The sequence below is a fragment of the Chiloscyllium plagiosum genome, unplaced genomic scaffold (genome assembly GCF_037043375.1).
Source record: "Chiloscyllium plagiosum isolate Xiang-an unplaced genomic scaffold, Cpla_swu_hap1 HiC_scaffold_4, whole genome shotgun sequence".
Taxonomy (NCBI): Eukaryota; Metazoa; Chordata; class Chondrichthyes; order Orectolobiformes; family Hemiscylliidae; genus Chiloscyllium; species Chiloscyllium plagiosum.
Window position 1 is genome coordinate 63207496 of NW_028270142.1, and position 22492 is coordinate 63229987.

The 22492-nt window shown below is 44.2% G+C and overlaps 1 protein-coding gene across 4 annotated transcripts in view; it reads right to left on the reverse strand.

Moving 5' to 3' along the window:
• Positions 1-22492, reverse strand: part of rttn (rotatin) — a 218140-nt gene that overhangs the window by 160668 nt on the left and 34980 nt on the right. For all 4 annotated transcript variants that reach the window (XM_087986291.1, XM_087986292.1, XM_087986290.1 and 1 more), the window contains exons 10-11: positions 8121-8236; positions 4092-4262 (exon numbers count right to left, since the gene is read on the reverse strand). In XM_087986291.1, coding sequence (XP_087842417.1) covers positions 4092-4262; positions 8121-8236 — 287 coding nt within the window. The remainder of the gene's footprint in view (positions 1-4091; positions 4263-8120; positions 8237-22492) is intronic.

Below are 22492 nucleotides of genomic sequence, written 5' to 3' on the forward strand. Positions count from 1 at the left end.
ACAAAATTCATTTATTAATACTGTAAGTGCTGCACAGCAAAGCTAAATAATTTTCAGACTGCAGGCCTGCCATGAGCGGTGTTCCACAGAGATTGGTGCTGGGTTCTCTTTTGGTCGTTCTTTCTATAAATGATTTGGATGAGACAGAGTTCGGCATGGAAGACTGGCTAGCAAGGTTAGATCTCATGGAATACCAGGAGAACTAGCCATTTGAAACCAGAACTGGAACTAGCTTGAAGACAGAAGACAGAGGGTGCTGGTGGAGGGTTGCTTTTCAGACTTGAAGGCCTGTGACCAGTGGTGTGCCACCAAAGGATCGGTGCTGGGTCCACTGCTTTATGTCATTTATATAAATGATTTGGATGTGAACATAGGAGGTATACTTAGTAATCTTGCAGATGACACCAAAATTGGAGGTGTGATGGACAGCAAAGAAGGTTACCTCAGAGTACAATGGGAACTTGACTAAATAGGCCAATTGGCTGAGAAGATGGAGTTGGGGAGGTCATGTTGCAGCTGTACAAGACATTGGTTCGGCCATATATTGCGTGCAATTCTGGTCACTTCCTAACTGAAGGATGTTGTGAAACTTGAAAGGGTTCAGAAAAGATTTACAAGGATTTGGCAGGGTTGGAAGATTTGAGCTATAGGGAGTGTTTGAATAAGCTGGGGCTGTTTTCCCTGGAGCGTCGGGGGCTGAGAGTTGACCAATGTCCTGTACAGACGCAACATGACCTCCCAACTCCTGTACTCAATATTCTGACCAATAAAGGAAAGCATACAAAACGCCTTATTCACTATCCTATCTACCTACGACTCCACTTTCAAGGAGCTATGAACCTGCACTCCAAGGTCTCTTTGTTCAGCAACACTCCCTAGGACCTTACCATTAAGTGTATAAGTCCTGCTATGATTTGCTTTCCCAAAATGCACACCTTGCATTTATCTGCATTAAACTCCATCTGCCACTTCTCAGCCCATTGGCCCATCTGATCCAGATCCTGTTGTAATCTGTGGTAACCCTCTTCGCTGTCCACTACACCTCCAATTTTGGTGTCATCTGTAAACTTACTAACTGTACCTCTTATGCTCACATCCAACTCATTTATGTAAATGACAAAAAGTAGAGGGCCCAGCACCGATCCTTGTGGCACTCCACTAGTCATAGGCCTCCAGTCTGAAAAACCACCCTCCATCACCACCCTCTGTCTTCTACCTTTGAGCCAGTTCTGTATCCAAATGGTTAGTTCTCCCTGTATTCCATGAAATCTAACCTTGCTAATCAGTCTCCCATGGGGAACCTTGTCGAACACCTTACTGAAGTCCATATAGATCACATCTACTGCTCTGCCCTCATCAATCTTCTTTGTTACTCCTTCAAAAAACTCAATCAAGTTTGTGAGACATGATTTCCCACGCACACAGCCATGTTGACTATCCCTAATCAGTCCTTGCCTTTCCAAATACATGTACATCCTGTCCCTCAGGATTCCCTCCAACAACTTGCCGATCACCGAGGTCAGGCTCACCAGTCTATAGTTCCCTGGCTTGTCTTTACCGCCCTTCATAAACAGTGGCACCTCAAGTCTTGTTTGTCAACCTCCAGTCTTCAGGCACCTCACCTGTGACTATCGATGATACAAATTTCTCAGCAACTGGCTCAGCAATCACTTCTCTAGCTTCCCAGAGAGTTCTCAGGTACACCTGATCAAGTCCTGGGGATTTATCCACGTTAACCGTTCCAAGACATCCAGCACTTCCTCCTCTGTAATCTGGACATTTTGCAAGATGTCACCATCTATTTCCCCCACAGTCCAAATCTTCCATATCCTTTTCCACAGTAAATATTGATGCAAAATATTCATTTAGTATCTCCCCCATTTTCTGTGGCTCCACACAAAGGCCACCTTGCTGATCTTTGAGGGGCCCTATTCCCTAGGACAAAGCGAGGACTGCAAATGCTGGAGATCAAAGCTTAAAAATGTGTTGCTGGAAAAGCGCAGCAGGTCAGGCAGCATCAAAGGAACAGGAGAATTGACGTTTCAGGCATATTCTCTCCCTAGTTACCCTTTTGTCCTTAATATATTTGTAAAACCCCTTTGGATTCTCCTTAATTCTATTTGCCAAAGCTAGCTCATGTCCCCGTTTTGCCCTCCTGATTTCCCTGTTAAGTATACTCCCACTTTCTTGGTACTCTTAGAAGGATTCACTTGATCTATCCTGGCTGTACCTGACATATGCTTCCTTCTTTTTATTAACCAAACCCTCAATTTCTTTAATCATCCAGCATTCCCTATGTCTACCAGCCTTCCCTTTCACCCTGACAGGAATATACTTTCTCTGGATTCTTGTTATCTCATTTCTGAAGGTTTCCCATTTTCCAGCCGTCCCTTTACCTGCGAACATCTGCCTCCAATCAGCTTTTGAAAGTTCTTGCCTAATACCGTCAAAATTGGCCTTTCTCCAATTTAGAACTGCAACTTTGTGATCTGGTCTATCCTTTTCCATCACTATTTTAAAACGAGTAGAATTATGGTCGCTGGCCCCAAAGTGCTCCCCCACTGACACCTCAGTCACCTGCCCTGCCTTATTTCCCAAGAGTAGGTCAAGTTTTGCACCTTCTCTCGTAGGTACATCCACATACTGAATCAGAAAATTGTCTTGTACACACTTAAGAAATTCCTCTCCATCTAAACCTTTAACACTATGGCAGTCCCAGTCGATGTCTGGAAAGTTAAAATCCCCTACCATAACTACCCTATTATTCTCAGAGATAGCTGTTAATACATCTAAAAAAATGCTGTTGGTTCATTCCTTTTTAGTCAAAATCTGGAAGAAAACATCAGCCTGCTTGAACTGATGATTATTTTTTCTCCTGGAAGGACCCATTGGAAATATTAACAATGCACAGACTTTTCCCAGTAGTCACGAAAAAAGTTCAATAACTCTTATAGAAAGCATATCACTCATTGTAGGATTTTACAGCAATTTGAAACAATACAGAATTCTCAAGGTGGCTGCCTCGTTAGTCTCAAGTCCCCTTGCACAAAATCACAATATAAACCTTGATTTTGATCAGTGTACAATTAATCTGATAGATTGGCAGACCTGCATTTAGACTGCCTGGTTTAAAAATTTAACTAGGAAGAGTCAGCCAATATGACACAGGCCTCAATTTATCACTAAAATGCACTGAAGGCATCATGTTGTAATTTTATTCTGCTCTTAGCCTCAGATCAGTGAGCCAATGTTTGGCAGTGGACATTATTTGTTAATACATACACATAATGATACCATGCATAGGTCCTAAATGGTGATGACTGTACTTTGTACAGAGGCATTGTGCAGTCCCAATGTGCTGCAGCAAAGGAATTTCACAGAGGTGAGATTGCTCGAGAATTCTGCACTGTTTCTGGTTCCCACAAAACACATTTTCTGCAGTGAGTGATGTGCCCTCTTCCCAAGAATTACTAAACCTATTTCCTGGGTGTTTTACATGGAAAAATTCTATGGATTTTATTAGTATTTCCAGAGGTTCACTCAAAGAGGAAATTTGAGATTAGCACAAGTAATATTCTGTCCCATATACCAAGACTAAATAGGAATGATAGTTTGTGAAATGCACTCTTTGTGAATCACACCACAAATATGTAATGTCTATAACCCTCAGGGTTGTAGCTCATCAATATTACTTGAAATAAATAGCTTCAAAATTCTCATCAACTAATATTGCCTAGCGCAGCTCATTATTTCTATTGTGTGTTCCAGTGCTTGCATTCATTGCACTTTTAAGTCAGACAGTTTACATGATGAATGGTCAGCTCAGGTGACAATGGTATAAAAGAGGAAGTCATAAATATAGAAAAATGAAAATACACAGGATACAGGATCAATATCTCAATTATTAATATACAGAATAACTACGGCAACCTTCAAACCAACAATACTCGAGAACAGAAAAGCACACATGATGGAAACACAGATCTCATTTGACACAAAGTCCAGTTTTTTTAATGTACTGTAAGTAACAGCTAATCTTTGCCTATAACAACCGCGAATGTTCAATAAAATGTATAAAATCATGTTCTCACCTTCTCCACCGGGAGAATTATTTGTAGCAGGCGTATAGTTAATAATGCAATGCTGATAAATGCTAATCGGTGGTACACTATAGCAGTCTCTGACTCCACTGTAGTAATGCTCATATGGTGATAGTTAAGAGTTTCCCCTAGAGCTTCCAAACTTGCCATCAGGCTGTCCATCTATAAACAGCAGGGATGAAAAATATTATGGCTTCTCATACATCAGTGACATTGATTAACTACTTGCTGCAACAGGTGAACCAGGGTCTAATGATTTTCTTAAACAAAATTCAAAAATGCATGGATATCAGCGTGAGGTGGATGAGAAAGGGCCAAATATAAATGTATTAAAAGAAGTAACAATTAAAGCAACTGTTCAAAAACATAGGTCCTTAGATTCAGACAAATCAAAGAGCCATAGACCATTTGGTGCCATGAACTTGAATTGCTCAATTTCAATACACTCTTGGACTATTGTGTTATCTGATAGGTTCTATAAACTTGAATATTGGTTTCAGGCGCGATCTAATCAAATGTTAAAGCTATTTAATAGAGTAGTTATGACAAACTATTTATTCTGGTCAGAGAATGCTGAAGAACAAGGAAACAATCTGAGAATTAGAGCTATTCAGGAACAAAATCAGAAGGGACTTCTTCAAAGAAATGGTTACTCTTTTACTTTCCTTCAAAAATTCTCATCCAAAATGTTGCTAATTCTAGGACAAATGAGGATTTTAAGACTGAACTAGATAGATTTGGTTAGAATAGGATATTGATGGATATGGAGAAAAGGTGGAAAAATGGAGTAAAGATGCAAATTAGCCATAATTTTATTGGAACGAGGGAACAGGCTGAATAGACTATTCCTGTTCTTATGACCCACTCCTAAATCCTGCACCGGGGTCAGGCTCTTTTCACTCAGATCCTTACTGAATTTTCAGTTTCCCCCAAATCCTCAGATTTAAAACTCTCAGCTTTCTCACCTCATTATTGTGCCATTCCTCTTTCACCAACAGCCTTCAGTCCTAAAACCACCTATGCTCCTACACCACAGGCCAAACTTGTATTCCTCCCTTTGCTGCACTATGAAAAGCTATGCATTTAGCCTGTAAAATATATAATATTCTCATTAAGACCTCACTCTCTTTTACTGAATCTCTCTCTCCCCCAACCTGGGTCAAAATTGTGGAACTCTCTACCTAACAGCAGTGGGTGCATACTATACACATCCACTGCAACTTCCAAAGGACGGTTCAAGATAGTACAAACAATAAGGCAGTTCACTGATACCTTCCCAAGGGAAAATAGGTGTGGTTAATAAATGCTGGCATCGCGAGGATGCCCACATCCTATATACAAATGAAAAAAGATGCTCTTTATGATGCATTTCCTTGACCAAGCCTTCGATCATCCTTCCTAGTATTTCCCTCTTTAACTGACTAAACTCATTTAAAATACCTTACTGAATTTTTCCTTGTAAATTCAAATTGCTGTCACTATAATTCTAGTACACCTGTGTTTTTGAATCCTCTTAGCATGGTGCACTTTGAACCGAACAAAACAAACTAATTCAAATATATGAGCACCACCAGTTGTCCACACTTTCCCTTCTATGCAATTTCTAAATTTTATATATATTATCTGGAAGCAAATATATACTGAATATTAACCATATTTCATCTGGTGCTTATAAAATGGCATATTCAAGTACTAAGTATCTAACACCTGATTTTGTGCTCAAGGCAGTCAAAACCTATGCTGTGCAAGACATTACTCTGAAATATACCTGTTCTCCTTCCCAAAACAGATCATTTTGGAAAAACAGTAAGTAATTACTTTGTATGCCTATGTAAATCTTTCCTTTACCTGCATAATGAACTGGTAATACAACATACAACAATAACCTGACTTGCTGATATTTGGCAGTTCTGTGTTAAGCAGAGGCTTTTCTTCCAGAAATGACTGAGACCAGATTTCTAACCAAGCACTGTTCAGGCGCTTATCTGCCAAGATATTTATTAATACAACTGGAAATTGTTTCAGGCACTGAGGAGATATCTTAACATAGCCAGAAAACAGTACAGATTTTTGGTCAGAATTGATGTCTCCATAGCATAGATTTATTCCTGATTTACTACTGCCCTCCACTGGTTAGAGCCAGAATATTCATCAACAGAAAGGGAAGCCGTGAACTAAAAGCTCAATTTGTCCAAGTACAGAGGAACCTCGATTGTCCAAATCTCGATTATCTGAAGATTTCAAGGTGCCACATCAAAGAGGTAAGTGTACTGTTTTCAATTGACCTGTACTGAAGAAGTTGTGAAAATGCAGGCAAAAACAAAGAAACACAAGCATCAATGACTGGATATTTTTAAGGAAAGGGTTCTTACACAACCCATTTGCTAAAGTAAGTGTTTGACAGCATTTCCGGCACTTTACCAGGCCGTTCATTTAAAAAAAAGGGCCGAGAACGCAAACACATTCACGAGGCTGGGCTTCCGTCTTTCTATCGCGAGACCGAGTTCCCAGAAACGGACACTGGAAATGGTCTTGCGATTGTAGCAACTGTTTGGGACTTTGTTTAATGATGGGATTTCATGGGAAGGGTTTAGTTCTTCTCACTTTAACCTGTAATTTGCAGACTGCAAAGATTAGTTTATTTAAATTGCAGACTTGTTAAAATTATAGATTTAAACAAATTCTCCAGTAAAACACAATGCTAAATCAATATAGCTCCCCCTGTTCAAGCTAAAATCAATTATCCGAATAATCAATTATCAGAACAAAATAGTGCCTGCCTATCTCGTTCGGATAATCGAGGTTCCTCTGTAACTGGCTCATAACTATTGTCAGCAAGATTTGCAAATCTTAGACAGAATTTGTACTCGGAGAAAAGGACTAAATTTTAGATTTACCATGCCCCATGGTAAAACAAAACCCTGCAAAATACTAAACATTGGGAAGAATACCATTTTTATTCAACTTTACTTTATTTTGACTGTGAACAGAATTGAGAAAAAGACTGTTTTACAGTGAAGGCTGAGGAAGGAATTGCTGTATTTTGAAAAAGTAAGCTACTGAAACTTATTGTGCATGGCATTTACACTGTTGCTTTATTCAAGCAGTCGTGAAAGGTCTGTAGATGGACCAGCTCTGGAGCTCTGTCTACAAAGTAAGATTTAGCTGGCAACACGTTCCTAATTCGTTTGTGGAGTTGTGATCAGCCTGGATGCCAATGACTATCGCCTGACAACAACCCATTTGATTGGTTCCTGGGGTAGCTAAACACCCTGCGGGTATGAACAATAGTAGCAGGAGACTTCAGACTGGTGAAAAGGCAGATGTTATGATTCTCTCTAATAAAATTTAGCCAATTTATTTTCTTCCAGAAGTTGCTGAAAGCTGTTGTTTTTAAATGAACCAGTCCCTCTAGGCCTTCAACAAAGATGTAATGTGGTCATTTGTTTTATTTATTTGCGCCACAAGGGCAAGGAAAACTGATAAGTTATCATTGATAAATAAAAACAGAAATTGCTGGAGAAACACAGCAGGTCTGGGAGCATCTGAGGAGAGATATATAGATAATGTTACAAGTGACCCTTCTCATTCTGAAAAGGGTCACCTGACTCAAATGTTAAATCCGTTTCCTCATCACAGATCCTGCCAGACCTGCTATGTTTCTCCAACAATCTGTTTTTCTTTCAGATCTTCAATATCCCGAGCTCTTTGTGTTATTTGAGTAACTTAGATCAGTCACTCAGATTGTCTATGGAAAAGAAATTAAGACTATACCCAATCTCAGAGAAACAGTAAGAACGAGGGTAGGTGGCTGGGGGGGCCTGGTCTGAGTTATGCAGTTTCAACTTATTTGTCATATCGGACTCTGTTTATAGACTTAGCCAATAAATTTGATTTATTCAGTTCAAAATCTGATGCAAACAAGCTTAAAAATACAAGAAACAGATAACAACATGCATACAAGTGTACCATGGTCAACTAGCTGAGACATAAGTCACAGTACATAATGAATAGACTTACTAGCCCTTGTCCCACTAGACGAGCATTATTCCAGAGATCTTGACAGGTTGGTTCGTCAAGGAGAAATATCATTTGAAACAACAGTTCCAAAGCACACATCATCATCTTCTGATGACCTGCAAAAAGGATTACTACCAACTTAATGTTTGAAAATACAGTATTCAACAGCACAAAAGATCTGTAAACTGAATATATTAAAAGAGATAGATGGCAAAAAGTTGATTGCACCAGAAAATAACAATTCAAGGAACCAGTTTAAGTTTTTTTTTCTACAATCTGTCCACAAAATATTTAGATACAATAAGAAAAGAAACAGAAAGCGAAAAGTAGTACAAAGGAACTAGATTTTGGTCAAAACTTAAAATACATCACCACCTCCTGTAGTACATTACCATCACTTGTGTTTTCTGTAGAAATAACAATATCACTGCATCATATTCTTAAATGACAGTACATTAGACCTTTCACAGAAAGTAGCCCCAGTAATTGGCATACTCCACAGGAAACCAGTCTCAATAAACAGAAATCCTTGCAAATCAAAGTGCTAACTCCAGATGTAAAAATCTAACGTGTAGCATACTTGGGGTTGGACTGAGCTAAGAATATTTATGTTCTTGATATCACCAATTGTTTATTTTTAAATCACTGGCAAACAAATGAGTGTTGGCACAACTATGCTATCATTGAGAGAGGTCTGGCAATGGAAACACCTGACAAAGGGGCTCCCCAGGCATAATAATGGACCATGCTGAACAAGAACTACTTCCCTATATTTCTTCACTTTTCAGAAAGTAAAAGATAATAATCTCTGCCTCGGTGCCAGCAAAACTAAAGAGCCGATCATTGACGACAGAAGGAAAGGAGGACACACCCTTATTGACACCAACAGAGCTGAAGTAGAGGGGATCGACAGTGTCAAGTTCCTGGGAGTGACAACAACCAACAATCTGTCCTGGACCGTCCATGTAGATGCAACAGTCAAGAAGACACAACAATGCCACTTCTTCCTTAGGAAGCTAAGGAACTTCAGCATGTCCACAAGGACCCTCACCAGCTTTTATAGATGCATCAGAGAAAGCATTCTACCTGGATGCACCACGGTTTGATACAGCGACTGCACTGCCTAGGACTGTAAGAAACTACAGAAAGTTGTGAACACAGCCCAGACCACCAGGCAATCCAACCTCTAATCCATTGACTCCATTCACACTTTTCTCTACTGAGATATCATGTAAGACCCTCCCAGCTTGATGATAATTGCTTCTAACCTCTTCAGTCAAGCAGCAGGTATAAAAGCTCAAACACGCATAGCTAGAGGTCCAAGAACTGCCTCAGATGTAATTACCTCGCTAAGATTAGTTTTCCACGAAGAGAAAGAATATGGATGCTAATCCAGATAAAATCACGGTAGCAAATTGACCCGAAATTGAGATTGACTTTCCCTATTTAGGCTGTACCCTACAGTCAGCAACGATCCTGAAGGGACTGAAGCACATTTGCCACTCAAGGCCTTAAATATACACAAATTACCTATATAAAGCATCATAATTTCTATTAAGAAACAAAACTAATGGCTACATCTAGGTAAGTCACGATCATAATGGATCACGAAAAAACTAACTACAAATCAAATTGACCAATATGGAGGTTGTCACTGCCATGAAGCATTTTGCTTTTTTTGTTCCATCAATGCCACAAATGCAAGTCATGCATTTGTGTAATTATACTCAACTTTCAAATGGTATCAACTCACAATTTGAAGCGCATTGTTGTATTATTAAATACAGAAATCAACTGCTATTCCATCACAACAATATAACTCAACCCTAATCTCAAAGAGTAATTCCCACACCAGTAATTGGCATTTTCAGATTTCATTGGTCCATATGAGCTTTTAACTGGCCACAGGGAAAGGAATTCCATCAATTCTCAGCTGAATTTAAATCCAGAATCAAACAACAGAATTTTTCATCTCCTTTTTACATCTTCCATTTTACTTTGTGGTGGTTCACCACAAGCTGGTTGATCACGTTTTCCCCATCTCCTCCAATCGGTCAGCCATTTTACATCGATATCAATTCGGTGTCACCCCACTGGACCTTTCCATATGGTCTCAGACCATTCTCCTTTTGGCATGGTCTGCAAGCAAGCCCTGGTGCCACAGCAATACGTTGGAGGTCTGTTGTTCTGAACTTGTTCTTTTTCTTCATTTTATAACTTATTCCAAAAATCTGCCATTCTGAACCTTTTGCTTCTCTATTTTTTGAAGAACTGGAACTTAAGAAGCTGCAGCCAGGACCTTTGTCCCTAAGATGTCACTCTAAGTGGTGATTTGTACAATTTCCATTATGCTCATTTGAGTATGTGACAATAAAGCTCATCCTAGTTCTAGTTCTAACTCTTCCTTCTATCTGCCAGGCCAATTACCACTCATCTCACCACATTTTCTCTGTCTCTCTCTCTCTCACTCATACACACTGTCTGTCTATGTGTGTGTGTCTCTCTCTCTCACACACACACATACACATACACAGTCTGTCTCTCTCTCACACACATACACTCCCCCCATATATCTCTCTCTGTCTCTCCACCTCTCTGTCACTCCCTCTCTCTCTCTCTCTCGGTCTGTCCATCTATCTCTCTCTGTCTCCGTCTCTCTCTCACAGTCTGTCTCCCCGTGTCTCTCTCTCTCTGTCTGTCTCTCCACCTCTCTCTGTCTCTCTCTCTCTCTCTCTCAATATGTCTGTCCGTCGTCCGTCCGTCTGTCTGTCTGTCTTCCTCACAGTCTGTTTCCGTCTCTGTCTCCCTCTCTGTCGGTCTCTCTCTCTCCCCTTCTCCCCTCGTCTGTCAGTCTCTCTCTCTGCCTCTCTCTCTGTCTCTCCCCGTCTCTCTCTCTCTGTCTGTCTGTCTGTCTCTCTCTCTCTCTCTCACACACACACACACACTCTCTCATTATCTCTCTTCCCGTCTCTGTCTCTGTCTGTCTCTCCACTTCTCTGTTTCTGTCATCCTCTCTCTCTCTATCTCTCTATCACACGGTCTCTGGATCTCTCGTTCTCTCTCTCACACTGTCTCTGCCTCGCTCTCTCTCACACACACACACGCTCTCTCTCGCTCACTCACTGTCTCTTTCTCTCTGACTCTCACACTGTCTGCCTGTTTGTCTCTCTCTCTCTCACACACTGTCTCTGTCTCTCTTTCTGTGTCTTTCTCTCTCTCTCTCTCTCACACTGTCTTTGTCTCTCTCTCTCTCTCACACAGTCTCGGTCTCTCTTTCTGTGTCACACACACACACACACACACACACACACACACACACACACACAGTCTCTGTCTCTCTTGCTGTCTCTCTCTCTCACACACACACACACTGTCTCGGTCTCTCGGTCTGTCTGTCTGTCGGTTTCGGTCTCTTGGTCTGTCTGTCTCTGTCTCCCTCTGTTAGTCTCTAACTGTCTGTTTCTCTCTGTCAGTCAGTCTCTCTCTCTCTCTCTCTCACACACACACTGTCTCTCTCTCTTTCTGTCTGTCTCATTCTGTCTGTCTGTCTCTCACTGTCTCTGTCTTACTCTGTCTCACACACCATTTCTCTTGCTGTTTCTCACTCCCGCACACCGTCTCTCTCTCTCTCTCACACACACTGTCTCTCTTTCTGTCTCTCTCTCACACTGTTTCTGTCCCTCTTTCTGTCTGTCTCTCTCTCACACACACTGTTTCTGTCTCTCTTTCTCTCACACTGTCTCTCCATCTCACACTCACTCTATGTCTCTCTCTCTCTCTCTCTTTCTATCTATCTCTCTCACATTGTCTCTGTCTCTCTTTCTGTCTCTCTCATGGTCTCTGTCTCTCTTTCGCTCTCTCTCTATCACTGTCTCCCTTTCTCTCTGTTTCTCTCTCTCTTTCTCACTGCCTCTGTCGCTCTCTCTCACTGTCTCTGTCTCTTTGTCTGTCTCTCTCTCTCTTACTGTCTATCTCTCTCTCACACTGTCTCTGTTTCTCTTTCCGTCACTCTCTCACACACACACACTGTCTCTGTATCTCTCTCTCTCCCACTGTCCCTGTATCTCTCACACTGTCTCTGGATCTCTCTGTCCATCTGTCTCGCTCTGTCTCTGTCCTTCTCTGTCTGTCTGTCCCCCCCCTCTCTCTCTCTCTCTCTCTCTCTGTCTCACTGTGTCTCTGTCTTATCTCTGTCTGTCTGTCTGTCTCTTTCTCTCAGTCTGTCTGTCTGTCTGTCGGTTTCGGTCTCTGTCTGTCTGTTTGTCTCTGTTACTCTCTGTTAGTCTCTGACTGTCTGTTTCTCTCTGTCAGTCAGTCTCTCTCTCTGTCTCTCTCTCTCTCTCTCACACTGTCTCTGTCTCTCTCTCTCACACACACCATCTCTCTGTCTCTCATACGGTCTCTCTCTCTCTTTCTGTCTCTGTCTCACACACTCTGTCTCTGTCTCTCTCTCACACTGTCTCTCTTTCAGTTCTCTCTCACACAGTCTCGGTCTCTCTTTGTCTCTGTCTCTTTCTCTCTCTCTCTCTCTCACATACTGTCTCTGTTTCTCTCTGTCTCTCTCATACACTGTCTCTATCTCTCATTCTGTCTCTCTCTCTCTCTCTCACTGTCTTTGTCTTACTCTCCCTCACACACCATCTCTGTTGCTGTCTCTCACTCTCGCACATCGTCTCTCTCATACCGTCTCTCTCTCTCTCTCTCTGTCTCTCTCACATTGTCTCAGTCTCTCTTTCTGTCTGCCTGTCTCTCTCTCACACTGTCTCGGTCTCTCTCTCTCAGTCTCGGTCTCTCTTTCTGTCTGTCTCTCTCTCTCTCTCTCTCTCTCTCTCACACATACTGTTTCTGTCTCTCTTTCTGAATCTGTCTTTGTCTCGCTCTCTCTCACACTGTCTCTCCAACTCACACTCACTATTTCTCTCTCTCTCTCACACACAGTCTCTGTCTCTTTCTATCCCTCTCTTGCGCGGTCTCTGTCTTTCTGTCTCTCTCTTTCGCTCTCTCTCTCACTGTCTGTCTCATTTTCTCTCAGTCTCTGTGTCTCTTTCTGTCTCTCTCTCTCTCTCTCTCTCTCCCCGTGTCTCTCTCTCTATCACATGGTCTCTGGATCTCTCGCTCTCTCTCTCACACTGTCTCTGTCTCTCTTTCTGTCTCTGTCGCGCTCTCTCTCTCTCTCTCACACACACACACACACACTCTCACTCACTGTCTCTGTCTCTCTCTCTCTCTCTCACACACTTTGTCTCTTTCTCTCTCTGTCTCTCATACTGTCTGTCTGTTTATCTTTCTCACTGTGACGCTCTCTCTGCCTGTGTGTCTGTCTCTCTGTCTCACTGTCTCTTTTTCTCACACTGTCTGTCTCGCTTTCTGACTCTCACTCTCTCACACTGTCTCTGTCTCTTTCTGTCTCTCTTGCTCACATTGTCTGTCTATCTCGCTCTCTCTCACACTGTCGCTGTCTCTCTCTCTCTCTCTCACACACTGTCTCTGTCTCTTTCTGTCTCTCTTACACTGCCTCTGTCTTCTTTCTGTCTCTCTCACTCTGTCTCAGTAGCTCTCTCTCTGTCACACTGTCTCTGGATCTCTCTCTCCCTGTCTGTCTCTAGAACATAGAACAATACAGCACAGAACAGGCCCTTCGGCCCACGATGTTGTGCCGAACATTTGTCCTAGCTTAAGCACCTATCCATGTACCTATCCAATTGCCGCTTAAAGGTCACCAATGATTCTGACTCTGCCACTCCCACAGGCAGCGCATTTCATGCCCCCACCACTCTCTGGATAAAGAACATACCCCTGACATCCCCCCTATACCTTCCACCCTTCACCTTAAATTTATGTCCCCTTGTAACACTCTGTTGTACCCGGGGAAAAAGTCTCTGACTGTCTACTCTATCTATTCCTCTGATCATCTTATAAACCTCTATCAAGTCACCCCTCATCCTTCGTCGTTCCAAGGAGAAAAGGCCTAGCACTCTCAACCTATCCTCGTACGACCTATTCTCCATTCCAGGCAATATCCTGGTAAATCTTCTCTGCACCCTCTCCAAAGCTTCCACATCTTTCCTAAAGTGAGGCGACCAGAACTGCACACAGTACTCCAAATGTGGCCTTACAAAGGTCCTATACAGCTGCAACATCACCTCACGACTCTTGAATTCAATCCCTCTGCTAATCAATCATAAAACCCCACAGGCCTTCTTACAAGCTCTATTCACTTGAGTGGCAACTTTCAAAGATCTATGAACATAGACCCCAAGATCCCTCTGCTCCTTCACCTTACTAAGAACCCTACCATTAATCCTGTATTCCGCATTCTTATTTGTCCTTCCAAAATGGACAACCTCACACTTGACAGGGTTGAACTCCATCTGCCACTCCTCAGCCCAGCTCTGCATCATATCTAAGTCCCTTTGCAGATGACAACAGCCCTCCTCACTATCCACAACTCCACCAATCTTCGTATCGTCTGCAAATTTACTGACCCACCCTTCGACTCTCTCTTCCAAGTCATTACTAAAAATTACAAACAGCAGAGGACCCAGAACTGATCCCTGCGGAACTCCACTTGTAACTGGGCTCCAGGCTGAATATTTACCATCTACCACCACTCTCTGACTTCGACCGGTTAGCCAGTTCTCTATCCAACTGGCCAAACTTCCCACTATCCCACGCCTCCTGACTTTCCACATAAGCCTACCATGGGGAACCTTATCAAATGCCTTACTAAAATCCATGTACACTACATCCACTGCTCTACCCTCATCCACATGCTTGGTCACCTCCTCAAAGAATTCAATAAGACTTGTAAGGCAAGACCTACCCCTCACAAATCCGTGCTGGCTGTCCCTAATCAAGCAGTGTCTTTCCAGATACTCATAAATCCTATCCCTCAGTACCCTTTCCATTACTTTGCCTACCACCGAAGTAAGACTTACTGGCCTATAATTCCCAGGGTTATCCCTATTCCCTTTTTTTGCACAGGGGCACAACATTCGCCACTCTCTAGTCCCCTGGCACCACCCCTATTGACAGTGAAGACGAAAAGATCATTGCCAACAGTTCTGCAATTTCCTCTCTTGCTTCCCACATAATTCTAGGATATATCCCGTCAGGCCCGAGGGACTTGTCTATCCTCAAGTTTTTCAAAATGCACAACACATCTTCCTTCCTAACAAGTATCTCCTCTAGCTTACCAGTCTGTTTCATACTCTCCTCTTCAACAATACGGTCCCTCTCTGTCTCTTTCCCTCACGCTCTGTCTGTCTCTGTCTTTCTCTGTCTGTCTGTCCCTCTCCGTCTGTCTCCCTCTCACTGTGTGTCTGCCTTTCTCTCTCTCTCTGTCTGTCGGTATTGGTCTCTGTGTGTCTGTCTCTCTCTCTCTCTCTCTCTGTTAGTGTCTGACTGTCTGTCTGTTTCACTGTCAGTCTCTCTCTCTCTCTCACACGCCGTCTCTCTCTTGCGCGTGCACACACACACACACACACTCTGTATCTCTTTCCCCACATTGTCTGTGTCTCGGTCTCTCTCTCTCTCACACACTGTCTCTGTCTCTCTTGCTGTCTCTCTCTCACACACACTCTCTGTCTCTCGGTCTGTCAGTCAGTCAGTTTCGGTCTCTGTCTGTCTCTGACTCTCTCTGTTAGTCTCTGAGTGTCTGTTTCTCTCAGTCAGTCTCTCTCTCTCTCACACACCATCTCGGTCTGTCTGTCTCTCTCTCACACTGTCTCTCTCTCTCTCTCTCTCTCTCTCTTTCTGTCTCTCTCACACACTGTCTCTGTTTCTTTCTGTCTCTCTGACTCTCTCACACGGTCTCTGTCTCTCTCTCACTCACAGTCTCTGCCTCTCTTTCTGTCTCTTTCTCACACACTGTTGCTGTCTGTCTTTCTGTCTCTCTCTCTCAGTCTCTCTTTCGGTCTCTTGGTCTGTCTGTCTGTCGGTTTCGGTCTCTCTGTCTGTCTGTCTCTGTTAGTCTCTGACTGTCTGTTTCTCTCTGTCAGTCAGTCTCTCTCTCTCACACCATCTCTCTGTCTCTCACACTGTCTGCCTCTCTCTCTGTCTCAGTCTCACACAACGTCTTTGTTTCTTTCTGTCTCTCTCTCTCTCACGGTCTCTGTCTGGCTTTCTCTCTCTCTTTTTCTCTCTCTCTCTCACGGTCTCTTTTTCTGTCTCTCTCTCTCACTGTCTTTCTACCTCTCTCTCTCTCTCTCACACACTGTCTCTTTCTCTCTGTCTCTGTATCTCTCACTCTCTGTCACACTGTCTCTGGATCTCTCTGTCACACTGTCTCTGTCCCTCTCGCTCGGTCTCTCTCTGTCCGTCTGTCTCACTCCCTGTCTCTGTCCGTCTGTCCCCCCCCTCTCTCTCTCTCTGTCTCACTGTGTCTCTGTCTTATCTCTGTCGGTCTGTCTCTTTCTCCCGGTCTGTCTGTCGGTTTTGGTCTCTCTGCCGGTCTCTGTCTCTCTCTATTAGTCTCTGACTGTCTGTCTGTTTCTCTCTGTCAGTCTCTCTCTCTCTCACACACACACACTGTCTTTGTCTCTCTCTCTCTCTCTCACACACAGTCTCTCTCTCTCTCTCTTCCTGTCTCTCCCTCACCCAGTCTCTGTCTCTCTTTCTGTCTCTCTCTCTCTCTCACTGTCTCTGTCTCTCTTTCTCTCTGTCTCTCTCTCTCTCTCTCACACACAGTTTCTATCTCTCTTACTGTCTCTTTGTCTCTGCCCCTCTCTCGGTTTCTCTCTCACTCTCTCTGTCCTTCTGTCTTTCTCTCTCTCTCTCTCTGTGTCTCTGTCTTTCTCTCTCACTGCCTGTCCGTCTCTGTCTCTATTAGTCTCTGACTGTCTGTCTGTTTCTCTCTGTCAGTCTCTCTCTCACACACACACAGTCTGTCTCTCTTTCTCTCTCTCTCACACTGTCTCTCTTTTTCTCTCTTTCCCTTACACTGTCTCTCCCTCTCTCACACTATTTGTCTGTCTCTTTCACACTGTCTCTCTCACAATCTGTCTCTCTCTCTCCGTTTCTATCTGTCTCTCTCTCACTGTCTCTGTCTCTTTCTCACCGTCTCTCTTTCTGTCTCTCTCTCTCACACACACACACACACACAGTCTCCCTTTCTGTCTCTCTCTCTCACACTGTCTCTCTCTCTCTATCACACTGTCTCTCTCTCTCTTTGTCTCTGTCCCTGTCTCTCTTTTTCTCTGTCTCTCTCACACACACAGTCTTTGTCCCTTTCTCTCTCACTCACTGTCTCTCTTTCTCCCTCACACTGTCTCTGTCTCACTTTCTGCCTCTTTCTCTCTCTCTCACACGGTCTCAGTCTCTCTTTCTGTGTCTCTCTCTCTCTCTCTCTCTCTCTCTCTCTCTCTCTCTCTCTCTCTCTCTCTCTCTCACACACAGTCGCGGTCTCTCTTTCTGTCTCTCTCACTGTCTGTCTCTATATCGCTCACACAGTCTGTCTCTCTTTCTGTCTCTCTCTCACACTGTTTCTCTTTCAGTTCTCTCTCACACACAGTCTCGGTCTCTCTTTCTCTCTCACACTGTCTCTGTCTCACTTTCTGCCTCTCTCTCACACGGTCTCTGTCTCTCTTTCTGTGTCTCTCTCTCGCACACTGTCTCTGTCTCTCTTTCGCTCTCTCACACAGTCGCGGTCTCTCTTTCTGTCTCTCTCTCACTGTCTCTCTATCTCTCACACAGTCTGACTCTCTTTCTGTCATTCTCTCTCACACACTGTCTGTCTCTCACACACACTACCTGTCTCTCTCTCACACTGTCTCTCTCACACACAGTCTCTGTCTCTTTCTGTCTCTCTCTCACACTGTCTCAACCTCGGTCTCTCACACACACTCACAGTCTCTCTCTCTCTATCTCTCCCCCTCTCTCTCTCTCACAGTCTCTATCTCTCTTTCTGTCTCTCTTTCTGACTCTCTTCCACACTGTCTCTGTCTCTCTCTCACACACACACACAGTCGGTCTCTGCCTCTCTCACACTATCTCTGTCTCTCTCTCACACACTGCCTCTGTCTCTCTCTCTCACTCTCTCTCTCATACTGTCTGTCTCTCTCTCTCACTCTCTCTCTCATACTGTCTGTCTCTCTTTTTCACACACACACACACAGTCCCTGTCTCTTTTTCTCTCACTCACAGTCTGTCTCTCTTTCACACACTGTTTCTGTCTCTTTCTGTCTCTCTCTCTCTCACACGGCTTCTGTCTCTCTCTCTCTCTCTCTCTCTCTCTATAACACAGTCTCTGTCTCTCGCTCAATCACACTGTCTCTGTCTCACTCTCTGTCTGCCTGTCTCTCTCTCTCTGTGTCTCGGTCTCTCTTTCTGTCTGCCTGTCTCTCTCTGTCAGTCAGTCAGTCTCTCTCTCACACAGTCTCTCTCTCTCTTGCTGTCTGTCTCACTCTCTCTCTCACACACACTCTCTGTCTCTCCCTCTCACACGGTCTCTGCCTCGCTTTCTAACACGGTCTCTGCCTCTCTTTCTGTCTCTCTCTCTCTCTGTCGCTCTCACTGTCTGTCTCTCTCACACACACACACACACACAGTCTGTCTGTCTCTCTCACACAGTTTCTATCTCTCTTACTGTCTCTGCCCCTCTCGCTCTGTCTCTCTCTCTGTCTTTCTCTGTCTGTCCCTCTGCCCGTCTCCCTCTCTCACTGTGTCTCACTTGTCTCACTGTGTCTCAGCCTTTCTCTCTCTCTGTCTGTCTGTCTCTGTCTCTATTTGTCTCTGACTGTCTGTCTGTTTCTCTCTGTCAGTCTCTCTCTCTCTCTCTCACACACACACACACACAGTCTGTCTCTCTTTCTCTCTCACAGTCTGTCTCTTTCTCTCTCTCCCTCACATTGTCTCTGTTTCTTTCTCTCTCCCTCACACAGTCTCTGTCTTTCTCTCTCACACACACTGTCTCCGTCTCTCTTTGTCTCTCTCTCTCTGTCGCTCTCACTGTCAGTCTCTCTCACTCTCACACACACACACACACACACACACACACACACACACACACACACACACACACACACACACACACACACACACACACACACACACAGTCTGTCTCTCTTTTTGTCTCTCTCTCGCTCTCACATACAGTCTCTGTCTCTCTTACTGTCGCTATCTGTCTCTCTCTCTCTCCATCACACAGTCTCGGTCTCTCTTTATCTCTCTCTCACAGTGTCTCAGTCTCTGTCTCTCTTTTTCACTCTCTCTCTCACACACAGTCTCTGTCTCTCACTCACTGTCTCTTTCTCTCTCACACGGTCTCTGTCTCTCTTTCTGTGTGTGTTTCTCTCTCTGTCTCTGTCTCTCTCTCTCGCTCTCTCTCACAGTCGCAGTCTCTCTTTCTGTCTCTCTCTCACTGTCTCTGTCTCTCTCTCTCACACACACTGTCTCTCTCTCTCTCTCCATCTCTCTTTCTGTCTCTCTCTCACACACAGTCTGTGTCACTCTTTGTGTCTCTCTCTCTCACACTGTCTCAGTCTCTGTCTCTCTTTCTCTCTCTCTCTCTCTCTCAGACACAGTCTTTGTCCCTTACTCTCTCATTCACTGTCTCTCTCTCGCTCCCTCACACTGTCTCTGTCTCACTTTCTGCCTCTCTCTCTCTCACACGGTCTCTGTCTCTTTTTCTCTCTCTTGCTCTCTCACACAGTTGCAGTCTCTCTTTCTGTCTCTCTCTCAGTCTCCGTCTCTCTCTCACTGTATGTCTCGCTTTCCGTCTCTCTATCTCTCACACAGTCTGACTCTTTCTGTCATTCGCTCTCACACACAGTCTGTCTCTCCTTCTGTCTCTCTCTCTCTCTCACACTGTCTCTCTTTCAGTTTTCTCTCACACACAGTCTCTGTCTCTTTCTGTCTCAATCTTGGTCTCTCTCACACACACTCAGTCTCTGTCTCTCTCTCACTATCTGTCTCTCTCTCTCTGTCTCACACATTCTCTTTTTCTGTCTGTCTCTCTCTCTCTCACACACACACACACACACACACCCACACAGTCTGTCTCTCTTTCTCTCTCTCTCACACACAGACTGTCTCTCTCTCTCTCTCTCTCACACACAACCTCTGTCTCTTTCTCTCTCTCCCTCACACTGTCTCTGTCTCTTTCTTTCTCACACTGTCTCTCTCTCTCTTTGTCTGTCTCTCTCTCACACTGTCTCTGTCTCTTCCTGTCTGTCTCTCTCTCACTGCCTGTCTCCCTCTCTCTCTCACTGCCTGTCTCTCTTTCTGTCTCTCTCTCTCACACACACACACACACACACACACACACACACAGTCTCCGTCTCTCTTACACACACTCACAGTCTGTCTCTCTTTCTGTCTCTCTCTCTCTCACATACAGTCTCTGTCTCTAGCTGTCTCTCTCTCACACTGTCTCTCTTTCTGTCTCTCTCTCTCTCTCTCTCTCTCTCTCTCACATACAGTCTCTGTCTCTAGCTGTCTCTCTCTCACACTGTCTCTCTTTCTGTCTCTCTCTCTATCACACAATCTGTCTCTCTCACAGACGGTCTCTGTCTCTTTCTGTCTCTCTCTCTCTCACACTGTTTCAGTCTGTCTCTCTTTTTCACTCTCTCTCTCACACACAGTCTCTGTCTCTTTCTCTCTCCCTCACTGTCTCTCTCTCTCTCCCTCACACTGTCTCTGTTTCACTTTCTGTCTCTCTTTCTCTCACACGGTCTCTGTCTCTCTTTCTGTGTATGTCTCTCTCTCTCACTGTCTCTCTCTTTCTCTCTCTCGCTCTCTCACACAGTCGCGGTCTCTCTTTCGGTCTCTCCTTCTGTCTCTCTCTCACACTCTCTCTTTCAGTTCTCTCACACACAGTCTCGGTCTCTCTTTCACACTGTCTCTGTCTCTTTCTGTCTCTCTCTCTCACACAGTCTCAATCTCGGTCTCTCTCTCTCACGGTCTCTCTTTCCCTCTCACACACACTGTCTCTCTCTCTCATTCAGTCTCTATCTCTCTTTCTTTCTCTCTCACAGTCTCTGACATACACACACACACACACACACACACACACACAGTCTCTGTCTCTCACTTTCTCACACTGTCTCTGTCTCACTCTCTGTCTGCCAGTCTCTCTCTCTCACACACTGTCTCTGTCTCACACACACACACACACACACACACACACACACACACACACACACACAGTCTCTGTCTCTCTTTCTGTCTCTCTGTCTCTCACACGGTCTCAATCTCGGTCTCTCTCTCTCACACTGTCTCTGTCTCTCTTTCCCTCTCACACACACTGTCTCTCTCTCTCATTCATTCAGTCTCTATCTCTCTTTCTTTCTCTCTCTCACACAGTCTCTGTCTCTCTCTCTCTCTCACACACACACACACACATACACACACACACACACAGTCTGTCTCTCACTCTCTCACACTGTCTCTGTCTCACTCTCTGTCTGCCTCTCTCTCTCACACACTGTCGCTGCCCCTCTTTCTGTCTCTCTTTCTAACACGGTCTCTGTCTCTCTCTTTCTCTCTCACACACACCTTCTCTGCCTTTGTCGCTCTTTCTGTCTCTGTCTCACTGTCTCTGTCTCTTTCTGTCTCTGTCTCTCTCTCTCTCACACTGTCTCTGTCTCTCTTTCCCTCTCACACACACTGTCTCTCTCTCTCATTCAGTCTCTATCTCTCTTTCTTTCTCTCTCTCACACAGTCTCTGTCTCTCTCTCTCTCTCACACACACATACACACACACAGTCTCTGTCTCACACTCCCTCTCTCCCTCACACACACACACACAGTCTCTGTCTCTCGCTCTCTCACTGTCTCTGTCTCACTCTCTGTCTGCCTCTCTCTCTCACACACTGTCACTGCCCCTCTTTCTGTCTCTCTTTCTAACACGGTCTCTGTCTCTCTCTTTCTCTCTCACACATACCTTCTCTGCCTTTGTCGCTCTTTCTGTCTCTGTCTCACTGTCTCTGTCTCTTTCTGTCTCTCTCTCTCTCTCTCACACACACAGTCTCTGTCTCTCGCTCTCTCACAGTCTCTGTCTCACTCTCTGTCTGCCTGTCTCTCTCTCTCTCTGTTTCTGTAACTCACTCTCACACACTGTCTCTGCCTCTCTTTCTGTCTCCCTTTCCATCATAGTCTATATCTCTGTCTCTCTCTCTCTGTTTGCCTCTCTCTCTCTCTTTCTGTCTCTCTCTCTCTCTCTCTCACACACTGTCTCTGCCTCTCTTTCTGTCTCCCTTTCTAACACGGTCTCTGTCTCACTCTCTGTATCTCTCTGTCTCTCTTTCTAAAAGGGTCTCTGTCTGTATCTCTCTGTCTCCCTGTCTCTCTCTGCCTGTCAGTCTCTCTCTCACACTGTCTCTCTTTCTATCTCTCTCACTCACACTGTCACTCTCACTCATTGTCTCTGTCTC